Source organism: Cyprinodon tularosa, unplaced genomic scaffold (genome assembly GCF_016077235.1).
Source record: "Cyprinodon tularosa strain WSP-4 unplaced genomic scaffold, ASM1607723v1 ctg37, whole genome shotgun sequence".
NCBI classification, from domain to species: domain Eukaryota; kingdom Metazoa; phylum Chordata; class Actinopteri; order Cyprinodontiformes; family Cyprinodontidae; genus Cyprinodon; species Cyprinodon tularosa.
The window spans coordinates 2,196,253-2,220,191 of record NW_024039085.1 but is presented as its reverse complement, the minus strand read 5'-3'; the positions used below and the strand labels follow the sequence as shown (position 1 = coordinate 2,220,191).

Genomic DNA, 23,939 nt, shown 5'->3' with positions numbered 1-23,939 from the left:
TTCTCATGTTTAGGCATACTAATAGCAGATTGACATTACAATAATAGCTAATAATGCATTAATGTTTGCATTGTACAGGTTCTCTGTGTTTTAAAGCTACAGGTCAGACTTTTTAATGATTTAACTCTGTGAAAAAAAAAGTTTCTCACCTCCAAAACATTATGCCATGGATCTGTGTTCTTATTCTTTCAGTATCTGATTTAGATTTGTTTTTAATTTCTTTAAGACATTAAAGGAAACTAGGCCAAAAGTGGAAGCCCAAAGAATTTAATTTCTAAATATGCAGTTTGTAAAAATAAAAAATAAAAAAAAAGAAAGAAAAAAACAGAAGACCAGCCCAATATTTACAGTTTTCCAGGCCAAGTCTTCAAAGTTTTCCAGGCCAAGGACCCCCAAACTGATGGCAAGATGGAGCGGGGACCCCCCAAATATATATATTGTATGAAATTGTGTTAAATCAAACTGGTCCTAAAGTCACTCCATTACAGATGGAATCATATAACGAAAGTAGTTCGCCCTGGGATTATTTAAGTATTTCTGATTCTGCTTCCTGGTTGATGGGGCAGGTGTTGTGAATGAAACGGTGCCCAGCTTGAAAGAGCTCCTGTGTGTTGCTGAATCTGTGCATTGATGAATGAAAGACATCTTCTGCCTCCATTTATCTGTTTACTACATTGTGTTGAATTCATGTTAATGTCTATTTAAAGACATTTCAATTACTTGAAAAAAATTACAGTGGGGAAATATAAACATAAAAAGTTAAAGGATGCATGGTTTTCAAATATTTTCCAAATAAATATCTGAAAGGTGCTTTAGTTTTAAATTAATTTTAATCTATTAACAACAAATACAATGTGCCATGGAACTGAGTGCCCAGTTTAGCACAATAACTGCTGTTCTACAAAGGCCTTAAAATTATTTTTAGAGAACATTAACAGCAAACAGTCTCGTGAAGACTAAGTATCTCAGCAGATATGGAGAAACTTGTAAAAAGGTTTAAAGCATAAAGGTTATACAACAATTTAACAAGATATAAACATCTGTTGGAGAAGTCTTTAATCTACTATCCAAGAATGACATGGCTTTAAACCCACAAGCTGGCTCTGAGGGAGCTGCAGATTTTTGTAGGTCAGGTGGATGAATACTACACCTGCCTTTACTGCTCATCATGCATCTACAATTTATAGAAAAAGAGAAAAAAAAACAGAACGCCATACACATGTAGAGGACAGCAAACATGTTGAAGTAGGCAATGTTAGTGATGAGACAAAAATTGAGTCTAATGAATTCCTTGCAAAACATTTTTTTTCCCTTGATATGACATCCTCATGGGGTTCTTTTTATCAGCAGTGACAGCAAAGCTGGGCAGAGTTAACAGGATGACAGATAAAATATAAAAAAAGGAAGGAGCCCTGTAAGGATGGCCCTTAATATACACTTTACTGGAGGTTTAGCTGTAACATGAAAAAATGAGTCAATCAAGCAATTGGATTACTTTTGCGGAACTAAGTAGTCTTTTTTTTTTTTTTTTTTAGTTATATCAGCAAGCAGGAATTTATGTTCACGTTCAGACACAACCCGAATCACTATCACTCCAGCAAGGTAGCATGCCAACAGTTCATTGTAAATACAAAGTACAACTGAGACTATAATAAATGAGAGGTGGCCATCATCATCCAACATCATTCTGTCCTGAAACCATGATGTTGGATGAAGCTTTTTAATGCTATTTATTTTAGTGTTAGAAGGTGAACAAAATTGCTCCAATCATTAAGTTAAAAAGCATAATTCAGAGTTAAGTTGCCACTTGATTGACTGATTGATATACTTTATTGATCACAGTGGAGAAATGTACTCATTACATCAGCTCAAATAGCCAAAGGAAGAAAAGGGTGCTTAGGATATATAGAATATATACAGTGCGTCCACATATCACAGCTTGTGTAACTTATATGTGTTACTTTGACCATTATCTCTAACAGAACACAAACATCCCATAATAGTAAGACAGCAGAGAGCCAGAAACATTAACCCAGCCATTACCTACAGCAGATCTTGACCTCAACATTTGAGGATGAACCAACAAAGCTGTGTCCAAAGAGGCTTTACCTCAGAGCACAGGGTCCAAAGAATCAGCTGGTACCGTCTCAGTTTCGCACAAGAAAGGATGTCCTGAGAGATCAGGTGTCCTTTTAGTACACAACTGAGCTTTTTGTAAAGAGTAAAAGGAAAATCTGCACTCTTTGGGAGGTCATGTACCATTTTGTGGGTACCCTTATCTCTACACAAAGATATCACTAATACTGCAACAGATGGATTATTTCTCTTTTTTTTATTTCTGGCAAACTCTGTTGTTCTTAACGTATAATAATTTTTGTATGCTTTTCCTAATCATTGTGGGAATTTCCCATTCCAGTCTCCTATATTAAATTTCTGTTTGTTTTTAAATTGTCATTGTTGTGTTCATTTGCATGAGTCCATTTGCATGTCATTTTGCTGCAGGCATCCTTTAATTTTCCCACTGAGAAACAATAAAATATATTTTGATTACATATTAATTAAGCACATTAAATAAACAATAAAAAAGACTCTAAGGGCTTTCCGTATGATATAAAGCAAACAAACTCATCATTAAGCCTATGACAAAAACCGAGTTAAACAAAAAATAAATACATAATTCTTCTAAATATTGCACATTTTAAAGAGGTTAAAAGTGTTTGTTTTTTTGGCAAAGTGTGGGATAGTCAATCATAAAGTAATTTAAAAATCAATGTAAAAAAAAATATTTCCAGAGTTTATAGGGATTTGTTAAAAAATATGTTGCTGTTGATTGAAAATCTCTGTTGACATGGATCCCAGCATTTACTCATTATTCTGAAAAGCATTAGCAACTGGATGCAATGCTAATAAACCTTTGGTTATCTAACAAAAAAAAGGATTTCTGTGTGATTTCTTTTAAAGATTTGTCCTGGTTTTTGTAAGTTTTGTGTATGTTATGGTAAATATTATTTTTCCCTTTTTGATGGATAAAAAAGCTTCAACCAAACAATCAAAATCCAAGCACAAAGTGATCTATTTCATATTTTATTTTGTCATGTTTGGATCCAAAACGACTGTACTTCAATTAGATTTTAAGTCTACATACCTCTATTAAAAAGTTTATATGATACATGAAAAATTTGTAGTTTCACACTTTTTTCTAAAACTTTTCTTTTCACCATGCTGCAGACAACTGGTAAATTACATTGAAGTAATATAAGTGGGTGTACCCCTACACTTTTCTGGAACAATTTTTTTATTCATTTTCAGCATTTAGTTCTTGTGTGTTCACACCTTCCATCAATATTTTACAGGCTAGGTTGTGTAAAGAGCTAAAAAAGAAGCAATATGTTCTCATCCTATAAATGCATCATCAAACACTGCAGAAAATATGGTACAATGGTGTCATTACAACTGGATTTTTGTCCAAAATGTATGTGAAGACAAGTGAGAAACTACAGAGGATGGCTGCAGGGATTTCATCAGATGGGACTGATTCTTAATCTCTGTTTTATTTTCTGAGCAACACTTCAAAATGATAGATATGAAAAAACAGTGTACTGTAAAACAACACCAAAAGAACAACATAGCACATTTGAATGAAGTGCTGAAGCATCATTCTTTAGGGTTAGTTTTCTTTAGCTAGATTTTTTTTTTGTTTATGTATAAAAATGTGATCAGCTCCAAATGTTGGACCTGCAGGTCTCTGCTAGAAAGCTGACGCTGGATAGAGAATTCATTTTTCAACATCATTTATGTATCTAAATTCACATAATGAAATTTAAAGGGATACCCGAGTTCAGAGATAAACTGATCAGACAATCCGGAACTTTAATAACGAGTGTGTAAATATTGCTATGATGCTGAGTATACCCAGGTAGGCACAATGTTGAATTTGGATTGAAGTTACATAATATTGGCATCATGCCATCAGATTATAGCAGATTTTCTGTTGCACTGTAATGGATAGATTTCACATATAAATAAAAACTTTTAAAATGATCACTCATTTTATAAGAGCATTCATTTCCCCTTCCCTGTTTCAAATACAATTTATCTGAAGTATAGCAGTTTTCTTCAGTTTTCTTTCAATCCTTGCACTGCACCTTTATTTTATATATATATACATATATATATTGATATATATTTATTTATTTTTTATATTTATTTATTTGTTTATTTTTTTTGCATCTGGAGGGTGAAACAAAAGTTATTTCCCTCTGGGATTATTAAAGTATTTCTGATTCTGATTCTGATTTCTGCACAAGTGGGTGGATTTATAATATCTATAACATAATCCAGGGAAACACAGACTTGTTTTTTTTTTTTCATTCCAAAACAACAAGAAAGGTGACTTATGCCCGGTGCAACCCTGCAACGTTTCTGATTACCTTTGCCTCCTATGAAACATTTTGCATCCCAGCAGAAGTGATGTGGAGTGGTGGGTGGGGTTAGATCAGGTCAGAGGATCTGACCAATCTGAGCAGAGTGGGCTTTGTAGGAGGGGAGGGCTTAACATTACTACTTAATCATTTTATAACCATTAATATAGTCTTATCACTGCAAAGATAAACAATAAAACAGTTAGATAGTATAATTGCAAAACGTTTTATTTAAGATTATAGCCATCCTGATGAAAAAAAAATTATTATTATATATTATTATAATATTTGAAGGCTGTATGAAATGTTTTATTATCTGTAATGCTGTGGATCCAAGTTGATCAAATATTAATCTAACAGATAATTGAATGAAGATGCATGATTTTTTTGCATGTTTTTTTTTAGAAGCCAGGTGAAGCATCTTAATCATCCCTTCCTTATGCAGCGTTCACCTGCAGCTGCAGGGCTCATATCTAGGGTTGAGTACTGTAGGGCTGAGCATGGCCTGATGTCATCCCTCTGATAGTGAGTGTCATTGCGACACAGCAGGTCACCTCCTGGCTATAACCCAGCGCCGGCCGGGCAGCGGTCCACGCTGTGTTCCTCCTCCCACTCCAGCTACACAGACAGGGCAGACTGTGCTCCCACTCATCAGCCTGCTGCTACGCTTCTCCTCCACGTTTCCTCCACCTCAGCCTGTATGGTGAGTATTTGTTTTAACACTTTTCACGCTCAACCGGTGAGCGCTCTGCTTTACAATAAAGCCTCAAGTTTTTATTTATGTTTCCTAGAGAGAAAAAAAAAACTCCTTTCAGTGAAGTTTGGTGCGATTAATTAGATTGTTATGTAACTGTACCAGCCATCTTTCAGTTTCATCCGAGACAAGGCTGCTGTTTTATTATTACAGTCCATTAGAAGATGCACTTTGGGTTCCACGCGTGATCCGTCCGTGAAATCTCTGTTATACAATAAAAGCGATGAGGATCGGGTTTTTTTGTGTTTTTTTCCCCCTGTGAGGAGCGCACTTCACAGGCGGAGCAAAGTTAGGAGAGCTCCTTCTAAGGAAAAGTTTTAAAGCTCAAATAAAGGGAGACTCTTTTAGAAATAACCAATCAAAAAATAAGCATTGCAACTGTAATATTTTAGCAATAATCTATGTATTACAATCAAATTCAGGTCACATTAATTTATACTCAGAGTTTGAAAATCAGTGATCAAGTCTTTCCACTGATTCTTAATTGGACTATGTTTGGGCTTTGACTAGACCATTCTGACACATGGACATGCTTTGATTTTTGCCTGATTTGTCTCCTTGTGTGATGCTATAGCTCAGTATTATGATAAACCCTACATTAACTATGCTTCCATGGAAAGGTTCATTCAAGCAGCCCATTAGATGCACTGATTGTATGTAAACATGCTCAGACTGGTAATCTGGTGGGCCGGTCCTAAGGAGGGCCAGCCCTCCTTAAATCATACCGGCCCCACTTACTCTTCGTCTGAAGCACCTACCTGTGACAGTAAATAAATGATGGAGCCAATGGTGTAACGACACAACAATAGGTATCCAACATTATCTGGGTGGGCCCCATATGAAGTACAACCACCCCGCCACCGCTGCCATAGACAACCGACCCAAAACGTTTTCCATACATACACACTTCATCATTCTTCACCTTCACTAGATATGAATATACTTTAGTGTATTCTGCTGTAAAATGTCTTATCAGGCTACCTTGAGTTTCACAGCCCCCCTCCTCACCCACGCTCTCTCCATCTCCTGATCTTCATCTCCTGGTCACAATCTTCCCTCACTGTAGCAGCAACGTCCACCTCTCTTCGGTTCTTTGAAAGAACGTGTTTATTTTGGGAAGTTCCAGCAACTCTTTGCTTTTTTTTTTCTGGAATCCGCTTAAGTACCTCATTTTGGTATCCGTTGTCGCTAACACATCAAACGTAACGGTTATGGTTTTAATCTACGCTCTGGATTACCCATAATTCCAAGTCGTAGTGTAAAAAATAAAATCCTCAAATACATTGTTCTTTTAAGATCTTTATTTCAGTTTGAAATATATTATATGAGTGTATTTTTTAGCAACCATCTAATGAACTATACACAGTTATTAACATAGTAATTAAAAGTACCACTGTCTGCTTTGTTATTGGTGTCGTGTTTAAACAGCTCACCATCATGTTGAAATCTGTCATGTGTTGGGGTATAAATAAGGTCCGGTCAGTCAAACTAGTATCAGGTGGGTTTAAGACTAATTTTTCGCACCATTACGTTTGCAAAGAGACGTCCAAGTCCACAATTGCGTAGGGGGCCTACCAGGTGTCAGTGACGGGGCCCCTAAGCAACTGCATACTCTGCTTACTGATAGTTACGCCATTGCGCAGAACTCAAGAAGTAGTACAATGTTACCTACCTAAATGATGCATGCAGTATGTATAGCCCTTCCTTGTCATGCACATCCTTTTGACGGTTGGCATATGGTGTAATTTTATATTTCTTCAAACTGTAAAATCTTTGCAACAAACTAAATTATTATAAAACTAAAATGCTTTCTTCAAACCAAGCTACGATGTTCCTCTAATATTTGGTGAATTTATCTTCAAATATTTAGCAAAAATATGTTGCGGTGCATGATGGCGTTTTGCATCTACAGGATAATGTTTCCCGTCTTACGTGCGATGTTGCCAGGTTGGGATGTTTCCCAATCTGGCAGTTTAGGATGGCCGTCTATAGGTAAAAAATGTTTTTCTTTAGATTTATGGCCTAAGAGATCAATAGACTTTGGTTCAAATTGGGCGAGATTTCGTATACCCAGGACGTTTATGAAAATTTTTTTGGGCTGGAAAACATACATACGTATGTAAAGTGTTGTTAACCTACTGGAAAGTTTCAATCTTTCGTCCGATTTTCCAGTATTTTCCATCTACTCTGACCAGTTTGTTAGTTTTTATGTTTTTTTTTTCTTTGTTCTTTTGCGTGTGTGTGCATCCACACATCAGGATCTTCATCATCCTCCTGCCTTTTCTCATGGTTTTTCTATGAACATCTTTCTCCTGCTACAGTTGTCACATCAACAGAATCTTCCACCTGATCTCTTCAGCTCCTCCAGCGTCAATCTTGACCATTCCTTGGCTGCTCCTCTGATTAGTGCTCTTATTACCCAGTTTGTCGGTTCAGGTAGAGAAGCAATGTTGTTTTATAAACTCAGCTCTGCTGTAAACATCTCTACCGTCTTATCCCTAAACATGTTGTGGTTTTTCCTCTATTCACTAATTAGTTTAGCTCTGAAGGAGTTGTGTGCAAAGGATTTTAAATAGGGTTTCATAGTAAATGGGCTCAAATACTAATGGTCTCTTTGTTTTTCAGGTTGTTACTGGAGAAAATAATAAAATCAAAAAATGCTAATTTATGTAGAGTATCCAGTTTAGTGATTTGGAAGGTTTGATGTGTTTGTTACATTGAAATTAGCCAGTTTTAGCTTTCACACAATCTGCACCCTGTAGTACACTATGGTCAGCTTTGGTTTTGGTTCGTTTTGGCAGTCCAACCTGTCTGTGTTTTTTATGGTCACTCTGCATAAAACTGACAAATGCCGACAGACTTATGATATATTTTCTGTTTTGCCTTCAGTTTACAACTATGAGAGAGCAAGAATGTTCTGCTTATATAAACAGAACTGGCAAAAATAAGCCAAAGGTCAACAGAAATACACCAGTCTTTAGTATAACACTTTGAGTTTGACCACAACGATCTAGAAGGAGGTTATTGCTGGTTGTCCTGTAGGCAAGGACTGCATCCAGACTGCAGAGAGAAAGTTAAACCTTAACCTAAGCATCAAGCAGAGTGCTAATATGCTTCTCCATCCACCGTCCAGTCTCACCAGACAAACTAACATGACTCGTCTAGTCACTGTCATGCACGTTCAATCCTCAGTGACACCATGAATCAAGTGTTTACATGATCCATTATCTGAAGACACATCACAACTATTGAAAACCAAGGAGTGCTTCTTTTAGCTTGTTTTGAGAGATAAGCTCTTCCTCCCAAAAGTAGGAACTAAACTTAATCTGAAGTGCTCCACGTTCCACATAATTATTTTTTATGTATTAATTGATTAATTAATTAGTTTGGTTTCTTGTTGTATTTTAAATCAATAAAAAAAAATATTGTAGCAGCATTCCTTAGAAAGCATTGTTGATGTTGTTGTCTTGTATCAATAGTTCCCAAAGTTTGGACTGGGTCTGAAAGCTTTCAAATGTGGGGTCTTGTCAAATCCAATAAAAACACACATTCTAATAAGGTAATAACATAGAAAGAAATGGAATTTAAAAAAATGTGCGTTAATGGTATTTCTTGTGCCTTTGTGCCCCATCTAACTGACATACCTGTAGTGGTTGTGGTGGTTTGTGGTGGAAGGCCACAAAAAGCACTGTAATAAAAAAGAAATGTGAGGATTTATTTAAAAAAAAGGAAGAAGGAAGGAAGGATCTGACAGGGAATTTAAGAAGTTACCTGTTTAGGACTGTTTGGGAGGCAATATGTGGTATGGGAACCCTTTGAGAACAACCATCAGAAGCTGAGATATTATTACAAATAATGACATACAGGCATACAAAGACACAAAGACCAGACACAACACAATCCAAATAAACTAAAAGCTAAAGCTTTTGACTTCTTTGCAGAAGTTAATCAAAATACAAACCAAAGTGATTAATAAAGCATAAAAACCCCACAGATTATTTTTACATATTTTATTTAAAAAAAAGCCTTTCATAGGTGCATCGGAAAATTTTGCTTCCTTTTTTTTCAGAACATTTTGAGGTTATCCTGCTAACTTTTCACTGGTTTGCATTTATATTATACAGAAGTATATCTGACCTTTTTACCCAAATAAAACGCATGCTAACACCCAGCACCTCAAACTCTCACAAAGGATAATAAGCTTTGCAGTGAGCATGCAGTGTTTCCTGGTATGCTTGCAGATGAAGATGCAGGTGTTTAGACTGTGAGGGATGCAGCTGTTTGTGATGTATTTGATCCCTTAAATGCATTTCAAGAAAGTCTTAAAGAGTGGAGGCTATATAATTATTTCTAATTGAAAGCTTTATATTTACAGCAGGATGTTGCAAATGCGAAAACACGCTGGAAACACAGTTCTGGAGCAATTATGGTTCAAGTTTGTTTTCTTAATTGATTCACTCAGACTTTCTCTCTGCTGCAGCATAACAGTCTTGTTGATATTTTATAATAAAGGTAAAATTGTATTTAATCTAGCTGTTTATGTTCTTTGATCCGTAGGATTTGTCAAAGGTTAAATTCATTTAATATTTTTCATTCAGATCAGAGACCTTATGATAAAGTCGAGAAACAGATATTAATAGAACTTTATTTGATGTCATTACGACAGGCCAAGAGTCTTAGCATAACGCTTAATTCATAGAATCTACTGACTGTTGCTGGTAAATTACAGAGCATAGACTTTTATTTAAGACAGTTCAAAGAGCAATAGAACTAAAGGTCAACTATATACTGTATTTGACACTCTGGCCATTGGCTTTGATTAGCTCAGCTGAATTACAGTTGAAGCAAGGCACAGTGTGAACCCTCTGATTGCCCTCATCCCTAAATGCCATTGAGTGAGCTTTGTTTTGACAATCAGTCTTTGTGCATACATCCATGCTTTCTTATGAGTTGCTAAATTAAAAACTTGTGATAAATTAAAATGGTTCTCTATAGGAGAATTTCCAACATTATTGTCACTTTAGCTTTTTTAATATAATTTAGGTAGATGAGGGATATTAGGGGCCCTAAAAACCAAAAGCTTCCTTATGTGGTCGGATTGTAATAAGAGAACATAAGGTCGAATCTGCTTTTTTATATTTTAATGAATTTAATTCAATTCAGTTTATTTATATAGCGCCAATTCATAACACATGTCATCTCAAGCCACTTTACAGTTCACCAGATCATACAATCAAAGTGATTCAAAGTTTTCTATCTAAGGAAAACCAGTTGATTGCATCGACTCATTGACTAGAAGGCAATCCGTCACACTAAGCATGCTTGTAGCGACAGTGGAGAGGAAAAACTCCCTTTTAACAGGAAGAAATCTCCAGCTGAACCAGGCTCAGTGTGAGCGGCCATCTGCTGAGGCCAACTGTCAAGGAGACAGAAGCATAGATACAAAAAGCAGCTGTAAAAGGCGGCCCCGTCCAGGAAACACACAGCCAGGCAGACGAGCTCCGAGCCAGCTCCAGTGTCAGAGAATGAAGAGAGCACATCCAGCCAGTCACAGTCAGAGAAACAGGACTACACTGGAAAACAGGCCGATCTCAATCATCTATAAGCAAAGGTGTTGATGGCAGCAGCACAGTTGATATTTGTCACATCCAAACAGGAACAGACAAGGCAAAGCTACTACGAGAAAAAGCAGAGAGAGCATAACATTAGAGATTGAACTAAGAGTTGGAGAATAGTGACAGAATGAAACAGAATGATGAAATAGAGGTCCCTATGTCCTCCAGAAGTCTAAGCCTATGGCAGCATAACTATAGAGATAGCTCAGAGAAAAAAAAGAACATTTTAAGCCTACCCTTAAAAGTAGACAGGATGTCTGCCTCACGGATGTAATAGAATTAATAAAAAAGTGAAAACTGTGGCATAGTTAATCACAGCAGGGACAGTTCTATGTATAATAATCTATTGCTGCAATTAAATCAATGTGTATCTCCCTCTTTCTCCCTTTCAGCTCAGATCAGCTTGTTTTTCCCTAGTTAAAAAAAAAATCTCCATGATGCCACCTCTGCCTTGCTTCACTGTGAGGGGGCTTTTCTCAGGGTGATGCGTGGTGTAAAAGTTCATGATGTAGATTAGCCACTTGTTAACTGTATATAGAGACAGAATTAAACGTTAATCGTTTCTTGCTGCTTACTTTCAGCAATGACTTCTATCTTACTACTCTCTAAAGAGCAGATATTGAGTGCATGTCTTATAATTGCCTCGCCAAGAGATTCTCACACCAGAGCAGTGGGACCTCTTTGATCAATGCTCTTCTAACGTGGAACTGAACACTGTAACAGCAGGACGTCATTGTACAACTTTTGTGTTAACTTCAGTTTTGTGTCATGTTGTAGTTTTTAATCGTTTATTTCTATGATGTTAATATATCTCATTATTATTTTATCTCCCCATGTTTATAGGTATAAAAATGGAGACCTTAAATCACAAACTAAACACCTACTTTGAAACATGGATGGGTCCTAGAGGTAAGAGGATGTTGGAAAAGGATCCATATTCTTTTAAAGTTCAATGAAAGGATTCCTCTCTTCTTTTTCACTTAATAACCTTTCTCCTGTGATTCATCTCACTCACTTTCCTCTTTATCTCAATATTTCAGATAAGCGGGTGCGGGGAATGCTCCTGCTCGACAATTACCTACCAACCTTTGCACTCACAGTCATGTACCTCCTGGTTGTGTGGCTGGGGCCCAAGTACATGAAGCACAGGCAACCATATTCCTGCAGAGCCCTCATGGTGCTCTACAATCTGGGAGTCACCTATTTGTCCTTCTACATGTGTTATGAGGTAAACAGACTGCTGGGATGGGATTTAACGCGCCAAAACGTGCAGTCACAACACAATAAAGCATAAATATTTACCGGATTTAGATATTCTGTTTGTGTTTACAAGATAACCCATTGTAAGACTTCAGCTTTTAGGCTCATGTTAGGGCTAGATAAAACACTATATTTGAGAAATGATCAGATCCACAGTTAAAGAAGGAACTTTAGCCAGCATGTATTAATATAGTTAATTAATCCATTGTTTGCTTCTTTGAAGATCTTTTGCTTCTCTGTCACACTTAATGTAATATTGCCCCCATAAAGCATGAGCTTCCTAATATCAACATTGCTAGACAGCTGAATTTATTTCCTCCTCTATGCTGATTTTATCACTGCCTGATTTGTAAAGTTAAGAAATCCCTTGAGATTGAATCTGTCTAACAATCCTGAAGTAAATCTCAGCAGGTGACAGAGGATGTCCTAATCAAATGAAATTCAGAGGTAGATCAGGCATTGATATTTATCAGTCTGGAATTACAGTTATTCTAAGGCTTTGAAACAAAAAACCACTAAGGGAATCAATTAAAAGATTGAAAAAACATTCAGGGACTACACCAGGAGTACGTGACAACTCATTCTAGAGGTCACATGTGCCATGCATAGCATCTAAAGTGCTGCAGACTTCATTTGCCTTAAGATCAGGTTTCATTATTCAATGAAAAGGGATAAACTAAGTAAAAAGAGGATTCGCACAAGAGTAACATGTTAAAAACCACTACTGATCAAGGAGATCAGAAAGATGTTAATAATCCTCAAAACTTTTGAATGCTGTAATGGTCTGGTGCGGCTCTGGTACCTTAAAACCTGGACAACTACATTTTTAAACATTAAGTCTGCTCTTCCTTCAGAGAACCTTACAGCCATTAATGCCTACATTTAAGTGAAAGGTAACTTGAGTTATGCACCAGAACATGCAAGCACACCAGCAGGTCTATCTCTAAATAGCTTAAAACAACAAAAATATGGTTTTGTAGTGTCCTAGTCCAAGTTCAGATTAAAATGCAACCTTAAACATATTGCTGGTGATTAAAACTCAACGCACAATGGGACTGAATTAATACAATTTTGCAAAGAAAACATCGCAAAAATTGCTTCACAGACATGTAAAAGAGCAGTTGTCACAAAAGTTTAATGGCATTCGCTGCCGCTAAGAAAAGCACAACCAGCATAGTGTAGTTGGTATATGGCAAAATTAGCATTTCACAAAGATCCAGGTTGATTTAGAAAGCCCTTTCCTTCATTCATGAAATAATTTAATTTAAACAACTACTTAAAAAAAGCTTGATTTAAGCCTATTTATTTTAAATACAAGTAACCCTTCAAAAAGAATGATCAAAAAGTCAGGAGACTGTTAGTTTAGCTCTGCACGAATCAGCAGGTAGTTTTATGTACAGATAACAGCATTACATACTAAATCTGACTGGAATGTATCTTCACATCCTTAATTTGGTCTTTGCTTGTTTGTTTTACTGAGGTTTGTCCCTTAAAACAATGTTATCAGGAAATGACAAGTACACAACAGGACGTCGATAGGCTGACTGTTTTACTAATCAAATCCCTCGCATGCTTTGATTGACGTCAGAATATCCCAAAATTATCTAAAGGCATTTTTTTTTTAATCTATCAGCAAAGTTTACACAATACGTGGAAGCAGTGAAATGAGAATACACAAGCTTGCATCTTCTAACTAAGTTATGTAGCAGTAATCATATGCATTTGTCACTTTATATAAGACTAGAACCCAAGATCCAGATTTATCAAAGCCAAGATTTAGTTTCCGGTCCTGTTGGCAGAAGGAGCTTCCAGTCCTGCCCTCTGTGTTGCATAAAGTCCCAGTGAACAGTTGGACATTTATTCATTAAACTCCCAGACTCGGGTTCAAGTTTTAGTGGGCCAAGCCTGATGTCACCTGATGTGAATCAAAGTGCAGATCAGTTCGCTGTCCCCTGTCAACCTGCCAGCACTAAAGTCAATATCCAGCCTGCAATACATTGTGTTTAATAAGCTGGCTGGTTACTGTTACAGAGTGGTTAATGTCTATTTGCACATAATAAAACAATTCAAGTTAAAAACAGAATCAGTCATTTGTGTTAACACTAAAGCAGTCAGTTCTGATAAGTGTGCTTTGTAATCCATGGAGAGTGAAAGTATTTTTAAAGCTAAAGTGTTTTGGATTAAGCCATTTCTTTATCTATTTTGTTATAATCTAATATGCTTCAAATGAACTGATTATCCTCCACAGTATCAAAAAAAACAGCTGCCATTGGATTTTTTGGGGCTACCTCACCGTCCTCATTGAGCATTGTGGCAAGAAAACGTGATCTTTATATAGTGCTTTTAAGAACATTTCCTTTAAATGTAAATATAGGTGGCTTTCATGTTACAGATATTGCTCCTAGCTCACTAGAACATTACCTAGAACATCTTTTTTTCTAATTCTCAATATTACTTCATAAACTTAAGCCAACATATACTAAAATCCTTCTAAATTTCCTTTATTATTTTATTGTAACATAAAACAAGCTGATATAATGTAATTAGTGGTGTTATTTGCTCAAACAAAGCCTCCATTTCAATGATAAACAAACTAATTGCCAGCAGTAGTTTTAAATCAGTGTTACTTTAATAATGATAATGGCTTCAATAAGATGACAGTCAATGTTTGTATGAGACAAAATATTCTCAAAAATTACAGAGAGGATTGGGCAAGTTTTTCCTTTAACCGTCATACTCCATTGTACAGCTCAGCCCACAGATATGTTTTCCTTTAAAGGCGGCACAGTTTAGGGGGGAAGAAGCAGGCTTTCTATGAGGTTCATTTATGGCCGAGAAAACAAAGTCTCTTTCTTTCTGCAGCCCTCTTTCAGCCAGGTGACTGGCAGTGCTCAGCACAAGGTGGGATAGGTATCTGTTGAAACCAGGGAGCGGAGCATCTATTAAAAAAACAAACAAAAAGGAAACATTAAACCTTGAAATGATCACAGCTTCTGCACACTGTTGGCGGTTAGACACCTTGGCGATCCCTCCGGCTCTTTTCAGCTGAAGCAGTGTCACTTCTTATAAAACTATGTTTTAATACACTTTAAAAAAAGACAATTTTACAGAGATCAGTGCTGACAGACTCACCAGTCTCAGGCATTGTGTCTCTATAGCTACCCAGTATATTTCCATTCTAACCAGCTTCCTTCAGTCCAAACAAACCTCAGGGCCATCTATCCCTGTGATGCACATGAAGGATTATTCTTATTCATATCCTACTTGTTTGGGACTTCACTAATTTTGGAATATTGGAAATTGCAATGGCAAGAAAACATGTATTTAAACATTTCTACATATCTTTGCTTTGGGTGCCGTAGCTGTTTAGGTTGTGTATGATTGTAACACATCCAAACCAAAACAGCATAACAAATAAAAATGGTTACCATACGCCATGGTTTTTTTTTCTTGAAAATTAACATTTATCGGTGATCAGTTTCTACTGCTTGTCACCTTTGACTGATGTTAAAGCAATACTTCCTTTAGGATTTCAGTGTGGCTGCCAGTGTCTCTCGGTTGGATGATGAATCTTCTTCATGGGCTTGAACTTCCCGTTGTTTCAACTTCAACCTGTTCTTGTCAGCTAGATATGCTAATTATAAATGTTACACAAGACGAATGAAACCTTATCTGTTCTGATAACTTGCTCTCTAACGATGTGTTTATTTGTATTGTTACTACTAAACGGAGCGGAAACATCTGGCTGGAACAGCTTTTTTTGGACTCCTCTCAGTTTTTGTTGACTTTATCATCTCCGATTTGGCAACTAACTCATTAATGGTTTATTTTGTTGGCTTTGTCTGCAGCTTGCTATAACTGTGTGGCGCGGTGGATACAACTTCCTCTGCCAGAACACTTACAGTGCACCAGATGTAGATAAAAAGGTCAGATTTTTACTCAAACTTTATTATTTATTATTGCATTCTGTTTTTCTTTATTGCATTAATGTTTTATTCCATCTCACTTCAAGCTGTCATTACTGTAAGACATAATACTGGTAAAACAAATATATTTTTAGGATTAACTTAGTTTATTTGTCTTGATTGGTATCTGTAAATAATATTCATGTCATCAGAGTGAATATATTTTGGGTTTCCATTGGCAATATAAACTATGGGCTTATATTAAAAAACATAAAACATAATTTTGTTGGTCTGCAGCATGTTATCAGTGCAGCCCTGCTGCTGATAGCTAACCTGCTCATGAGCATTTCAGACTGGATGCCTGACCTTCTATCATTTTTTATGATTAATATTCTGTTGCATGCATGTAGAGTTTTTTAAGCATCTTTATTTAAAAGCTTGCACTTATCTATTTTAACTCTAAACCGTTCAAATTTACCTGCAGATCTATCGCTCGCTTGTTTTGTGACATTTTATTGTGCCTTTCATTCCCAGGTCATCAGTGTCCTGTGGTGGTACTACTTCTCCAAGCTAATCGAATTCATAGACACTTTTTTCTTTATTCTGCGGAAAAACAATCACCAGATCACTTTTCTCCATGTCTACCACCACGCCAGCATGCTGAACATCTGGTGGTTCGTCATGAATTGGATACCCTGCGGCCACTGTGAGTGTTTCACTCAGATTCACACTCCACTGCCTCCAATGTTTCCAGAATCCATTTCTCCCACTCTCCCTTGCAGAGAGCTAAATAATTCAGGCATTGCTACGTTAAAGTCACGTCTGAAAACGACTAGTTTTTTGTCTAGCGAAGGGTACACTCACCTGGAAACTGCTGCTCTTTGAGAAAAATATTTTTGTGCATTGGCAATATATTTCTCATGTTTTTACCCAGAGAATCCCTCAGAAGTACTGCATGTTTCTTTGTACGTTATGTTTCTTTGTAGTTCTGCAAATAAATAACTTTCTTTCTCCTCAGCATATTTTGGGGCCTCCTTGAACAGCTTTGTCCATGTTGTGATGTATTCCTACTACGGCCTTGCAGCCATTCCAGCCCTAAGACCATACCTCTGGTGGAAGAAGTATATCACTCAGCTGCAGCTGGTAGGTTAACTTGATACAGTCCATGTATTTTCTTAAATAATGACACAGGATAACAGAGCAAAAAAATAGAACTGCTCTCATAAGTGAAAATATCTGCAGTAACACCCGCAAAGTTTTTGTGATGTGACAAATACAAACGCCCTGTCCAGGGTGTACCCCGCCTCTCGCCCGTAGACAGCTGGAGATAGGCACCAGCAACCCACGCGACCCCGCTTGGGATAAAGCGTATCAGAAAATGGATGGATGGATGGACAAATATAAATTAAAAAAAAATAGTTGAGAGTAAAAAGGAAAATTATGGTAACTGTTGTTAACCCTTTCACTAATTGGTTTGGCTATATCAGCTTGATTTGACAATAGTTGTCAACTCTACCTTGAAAACGTTAATCAAACCTTTCAATCTGTAAAGGCCTTTTTTTTATTCTTTTCTCTGACAGTTTAATTGTAGATTTGAGTCTACAGACAGTCCAATCTAATATCTCAGTTTTCCTCCAATTAAAGGTGTAGTGGAGGATTTTCATGAATAGACCCGCCCTCTACACGCGTGTGAGAGCACGTACAAGCCCATTTCATCCTCATGCATGCTCTATTTAAAAGTTGCTGTTGTGTCCGAAACATCCACCATATCCCCTAAATCCCTCAATCACTATAAAGAGCGGGGACTTTATAGTGACTTTATATTGAACTCAGTTAACCGACCGATCGGACAGATGATCAGTGTCTTTTTGCTCCCTGTTGGTCACCTAACTCCTCCACTAAGCGGTACCTGTGCCATCTTTGTTATTAGTCACCTATGGTGACTAACCCAGATTATGGCGACAGCTGGTCGATGTGACAGCAAATCCCATAATGCTTTGCGAGGAGAGCTCTCCGTGCAAAGCATTCTGGGATATATCTGCCTCTTCTGAGGCCTTTCTTTTCTTCTTATACACTTCGTAGACGCGTTTTGTCTTACGACCCTCGGTCATTTTGGTTTCAGGCCATTTGCCTGAAACCGTAGCTCAGCACAGATATATGCCTGAAAGTGATCATGTGTAGAAAAAGATAGCTAACTGGGTACAAGGACATTAGGATGGTCCTACATTAACATATCAATAGAATGATTGACAATTAGGAGGACCACTTATTTTGATGATCCACCCCTAAATCAAATATCGTCCTCTATACCTTTAAGTCATTATAAGAGGATTTGGATTTATACCAGGCAGTCCTATTAATACTGAACAGTAAAATCCCACATCTGGCATTGTTTAATTTTGAGTCCAATCCAACAAGTTTTAAGAGTTGTTCACCATTTTGTTAACTGTAAACAACTATACAGGTTTATAAACAAAATGAACCAGAGTTTTGTGTATTAATAGTGGCCTTGTTTTATTTTGCTGATGTAAGCTGCTCTGCTATTCTGTTCTTTTTAAACCGAACTGAGATAGTTTATGTTGTGCCTAATATAAGTTATGGTGTCTCAATGAAATGCTTGTTAATCTTCTTAGATAATGTGACACCTGATTCTGAATGTGATGCTTTGAAAATGAAAACTGATTATTATAAGATGATTTCTTGTTTGTGGTATTTTAAGGCATTGTTTGACATCTTTTGATGACTCTGTCTTGGATATATGCTTGTAAATAGTTCTGTCCTTGATGAAGTTTATTGAAGTTTTTTTCCCGTTTTATTTTCTCTATATGCGTCTTTTGCACTGTGGCATGCATAGGCTTGTAGAAGAAAGGGGTGGAAAGAGAAAAGGCCATATATAGCATGTCCTCCCAACTGTATCGAGCATTAGCATGCCCTTTGGGTCCAAAAGAGCCACTTCAGTGGATATACACATCTGTGGAAACTTTGCCTGTTTCTCCCTGCAAATATCTCATTTGTTTTTTCTATTTAGAAACCTATTGATTCTTTTTTATTCTACAAGCTCCTCCGTTGGCATCTTGTTCTTTTCTCTCCACAGATCCAGTTCTGTCTAACCATGTTACAAACAGCACTTGCAGTGGTATGGCCATGTGGCTTCCCCATGAGATGGTTGTACTTCCAAATCAGCTACATGTTGTCATTTACTGTGCTTTTCTCAAATTTCTACATTCAGGTAAGATCGGTTTTCCCTTTCAGTGCAACTATTGAAAAGATCCACACCATTCCTGATTTAATGCACTAAGCCTGCTGAGGATATATATATAGTATATACATACCACTTTAATTATTATGATTATGAAGCAAACATCCCTGAGAACAAATTTAGATAAAATATGGAAGAAAAGCTATGCATTTAATAAATCGCATCCGTTTTTCTGACAAATGTGCTCCTTTAATATTTCTATTTTTAAGTGTTTGTCCTAATTTCCTTCCAGAGCCTTTTTAGGAAAAGGTTTCTAGCTGGGTAATCTGTTTGTAGCTTGGTAGACGCTAGATGCAGATGCTTGAAAAGGTGTCTTGTCCTCTTGTCTTCATGCCTGAAGAGAAATATCTTTAAAGCAATTGAGAATTAACCTTTGTTGTTAAAATAACTTTGACACAGAGAGCTGATCATTTCTCTACATTAACAATGATGTTTCTTTTTCCCCACATCAGACTTACAAGAAGCGCAGCGATTCTCGAAAGAAAGAGCATCAGAATGGTTCCTCTGCATCAGTAAACGGCCATGCCAATGGAACAGCATCGTTGGAGCACGCAGCACCAAGGAAGATCAGGATGGATTGATATTTAGGAAACCAACACCAGATTCTCACTGTAGCCCTTTAGGTTATGCAGCTAGAGTTCTCTGTATTATTCTTATTTAGAGTAGACCAGCACTCACCTCACACCAAATAATCCATAGCTGCAGACAGTATTCCCTTTTCCCTTCTAGTATTTGCACCGGCGGTTTTGAATATTTGAATTCCTATAGCTCTAACAGAAGGTTACTGTGTATTCCTATATCTTTACATTAGGCTTACCTCACATTTTACAATCGATTCATTTCTAGTGAAAATCTCAGTGCAGACAGACATGCAGTCAGAACAATTCAGCGATTTTTTGCACAGCAAAGGTCCAAAGAGTAACAACTCCTACGTTTTAAATGACTTGTAAGTTTTAAAGCACATCTTAACATCAGTTTAAGGGACAATAAAAATAATGGAGTAATTATGTCTTTTTTTATTGTGTAATTGCAGGATGATACATCTGTTTCTCTTTTGTTTTTACTCTACCTTCCTGTTGCTTGATCCAAAATTGTATTCTCAGTTAGGTCGTATTTTATTTCCTGCAGATTAGCCGTACGGTTGCAGATGGACGCAGGGCTCAGTTTGAAATGTTGAACCATCTCATCACAACCAAAGCTCAGTGTTGCTGCTTCTGCTCATGTTAGTGTTCAGAAGAGCTGGGGTCACAATGTGAAAGAAGAGCCAATATTTTCAAGAGCAGGATAAAAAAAAAATAGTCTTGCATTGGAGAAGTTTAACAATTGACCGATTCTTCTTTCACACTGTGTTGAAAGTAGCTTTTGTTCATTAGAAATATTGTATTGTATATTACAAGACATGCATATGGTTAAAATATTTATTTTCAGTTTCTTCTGGCTGCCAAGATGCATTTTCAACAATGCCAGATATTGACTCAATAAGTTCATAAGTTCTGCAATGGTTCATGTTAGGTTAGAAAACAATCATACTCTAAATATAAGTGCTATAAACTCAGGTGACTAATTTTAGTACAACATTAGGTTGCATTTCTAACAGGCATAAAAAATATTAATAATAATATTTCTACATTACTGTAAAAACATCAGAGATATACATGAATTTTCCTAAGAAATTGTGGACAACCAGAAGAGGAAAATATTAGAAAAAAAAACAACTTTTTTTCCTAATGGCTATCTGTACTGTAGTGGGATCCCTTTGTCCTGCAAGAGACATGATTTCCAGCAGATATTTTGACTATTGAATAGCTAAAAATAGTACTTCATACTCCAATGGACCTTGACAGTAAGCAGCTCAGCAGCTGAGCAGCAACAGCATCTTACAAATGGAAGAAAAAATTAATGGGGTTAGTCCCTGTTAACTATTTCTTTCTGGATAATACGAGAACTGGACTTCAGAGAAATAAAAAAAAAAATCTAAAATTGCAGCAAAACATTGTGGGCAGTCACTGTTCTTAAACAACAGATGTGCCTCAAATTTCTAACATTAAAGAGCCAAACAATCTCTCTGTTTTACCATCTCTGCATTCTCCAAATCACAAATCAACACGATGCTTAATTGGTTACCATACTTGGAAATGTGATCAAGGGCTATTTCACAGCTTTTATTACATATACATCAGGTTTCTTTCGGAAGTTGAACCGTGAAGTGATGTGTGTAACGTTGCAGGCTGCAAGCGTAGCTTAGCGTCAGTGCTGCGGACGGAATAAAACAGCCACCCTGGTTGAGTCAGAAATGATTATATCAGCTTACAAACCTCCAAAGCTCATTTTAGTTCTGATTCAGACAGAGCTGGATGTTTCTGGGTGAAATAAGCGTCCCAGCCGACTGACTGTAAGATGTTGACCTCTCTCCACCCTCAGTAGATCAGAAATGTGAAATTCAGCACCAATCAAAGTCCACATTAACTCGGTCCACGTGTAACACCTGATTCTGTTAAAACATGACCATGACTGTAGCGGTTTTGTTTTAAAATTTCAGGTGTATTTGTATGTATTTATGAGCAGGGGTAGCACTGAATTTCATCTTAACTGATAAAAGAGGCAAAAACGAATGTAATTAGACAAAACATAGAGAATTTTTTTAATTTTATTTTTCTGAGATCTGGTGTAGACTTCAGGGGACGTGTTCTCACTGATGCTTTACTAACTGTGACACATTAAAACTACAGTTCTGACCAACTATTGTGTCAAGCGTGAGTTTTTTCTGTTTGTAAAGAGCTATGAATGAGTTTTTCCCTGTAGAGATGACGTTTTTGCTTCATTTCACGGATATCCTTGTCTGAACAGGCTCACAATGGTGTTGCAATAATAGTTTCCAGGTAATTCGCCCACTGACATTTGTTGGCTTTAGCTTGTGGGCACAGAAAAGATCTTTGCACTTTATTATACCACCAACAAGGCTGTGAAAATATCAGATTTTTTATCAAGTATGGACTTCAGTGTTAAATTGAAAAAAAAAAAATGATAAAAGGATTATTTGTTTTTGTTGTTCCTTGATCCCCTTCTCCCGCTCTTTGTGAGGTGGACAAAGTAAGGATGTTGAATATTTGTATGAGAGCTATTATCTGTCACTTCTTTCTAAATCCTCACAATGGCTCCTGATAATTTATAAACCTTAAGAAGGATTGCTTGAAATATTTTTTGAATTTTTGGCACAAAGTGTGTGACCATGATAACATTAAAGGCCTCGGTGTGAACTAGCTGTGACCGCTTTGATATGGTACGCTGAGGCCACCAATTGTAACCGAAGAAAAACAATTAGAAACATTTTACCAAAAGTATTTCAAAGAAAGATAAAGTAGCAAGGCTCACTTGTTGAATCTTAAAGTTAAAAAAAATGCCCTGATTTCCAAGGCTTACGCACAATGTGAGTGGGCTTGACGCATTGCACCACATGTTGGAAGAACAGAGAAACTCTTTGTGGATTTTTGTGGCGTGCGTCCCAGCCGGTATTTGAAATAGAGCTTCGGTGATTTTTAGCGATAGTCTGAGGAGCAGAGGAAGGTGGGCTGTACGATGCCTTCCACATTTAGTGACACCTCCATTAAAGGATTTTAAAAGCCTTCAAATATATAACTTGTATGTTAGTGCTGCTGCTGTAATCTAACACTGAAAATCTGAAGGTTATATATCAAGAAAAAAGTGTCACAATAACAAAGCCTAGGAAAAGAAGAGGAAAAAGAAGAGTTTTATTCAAAAGTCAGGTCTTCCTATGATATGCCATTTTTGCCAATGATCCAAACCAAATGACAAACTCTGCAATTTGAAATCAAAAATTCTAGCAGCATTCTTTTTTTTTTTTTTTTTTTTTTTACTGAAAATTATTGTTGTCACACTGGAAAAATTCACCTCTGCATTTAACCCATCCCCATGGGGAGCAGTGGGCTGCCACGGTGTGGCGCTCAGGGAGCAGTGTGGGGTTAAGGGTCTTGCTCAGGGACCCACAGAGGCAGTCCGTAGGAGTGGGGCTTGAAATTAGAACCTCCGACACTCAAGAAAAATGCTCTAACCATTAGGCCACCACTCCACCACTAATTCTGGTATATTTTTGATCCGCTTCAGCTCAAGGTTGTTGTTTTGAACCCCAATTACAGAGTTCTTTCCTACAAATGTCACCAAAAAACAACAACTTCTCCTCAGCTGTATGAGACTTGGATCAGACATGTTAATTTCAGTAGGCTTGAGAAAATGAAGTTTACCTTACAAGGGTCTACGAGTAAGTTTTTTAAAGGTATAGCAGCCCTTTTTTGATATGACTAAAAATTCTTATGTATTTATTTGTTCGCCATTTATATCGTTTCATCACTTGTTTTATTTAATGCAGTATTTTTCTCCCCATATGTATGATTCATAAAATTTGAGACCTGGTGTTGTTTTGTTTTTATATTCTTGTTAGTTACATCCTTTTTAACTTACAAAAATACTTTGTCACTGAACCATGCAGTAGTTTTGTATGCCTCACCTTTCCTCACATAAGTTTAGGATTTAGTTTCTATACACAAATGTAGTTTTTTTAAATATTATTCTGTACCAGTCATAGATAAACATGAAGCAGCAACATTTGGAGAACATATGATCTGATGCAATCTGCATACATCAGGAGATGATGTTTAATAACAGAGCACAACTAAAAGGTAAAAGCTGCAGCAATAGAAAACATTTTCA

At 36.8% G+C, this 23,939-nt stretch overlaps 1 protein-coding gene across 1 annotated transcript; it reads left to right on the top strand.

The window, feature by feature from the left end:
- Positions 1-4,915: 4,915 nt before the first annotated feature.
- Positions 4,916-21,954, top strand: elovl5 (ELOVL fatty acid elongase 5). The gene is made up of 8 exons (XM_038296339.1): positions 4,916-5,124; positions 11,634-11,699; positions 11,831-12,018; positions 15,899-15,976; positions 16,490-16,661; positions 16,974-17,098; positions 19,050-19,184; positions 19,667-21,954. The coding sequence occupies exons 2-8, from the start codon at positions 11,642-11,644 to the stop codon at positions 19,793-19,795; spliced, it is 885 nt and encodes a 294-aa protein (XP_038152267.1). The 5' UTR covers positions 4,916-5,124; positions 11,634-11,641; the 3' UTR covers positions 19,796-21,954.
- The last annotated feature ends 1,985 nt before the right edge of the window (positions 21,955-23,939 follow it).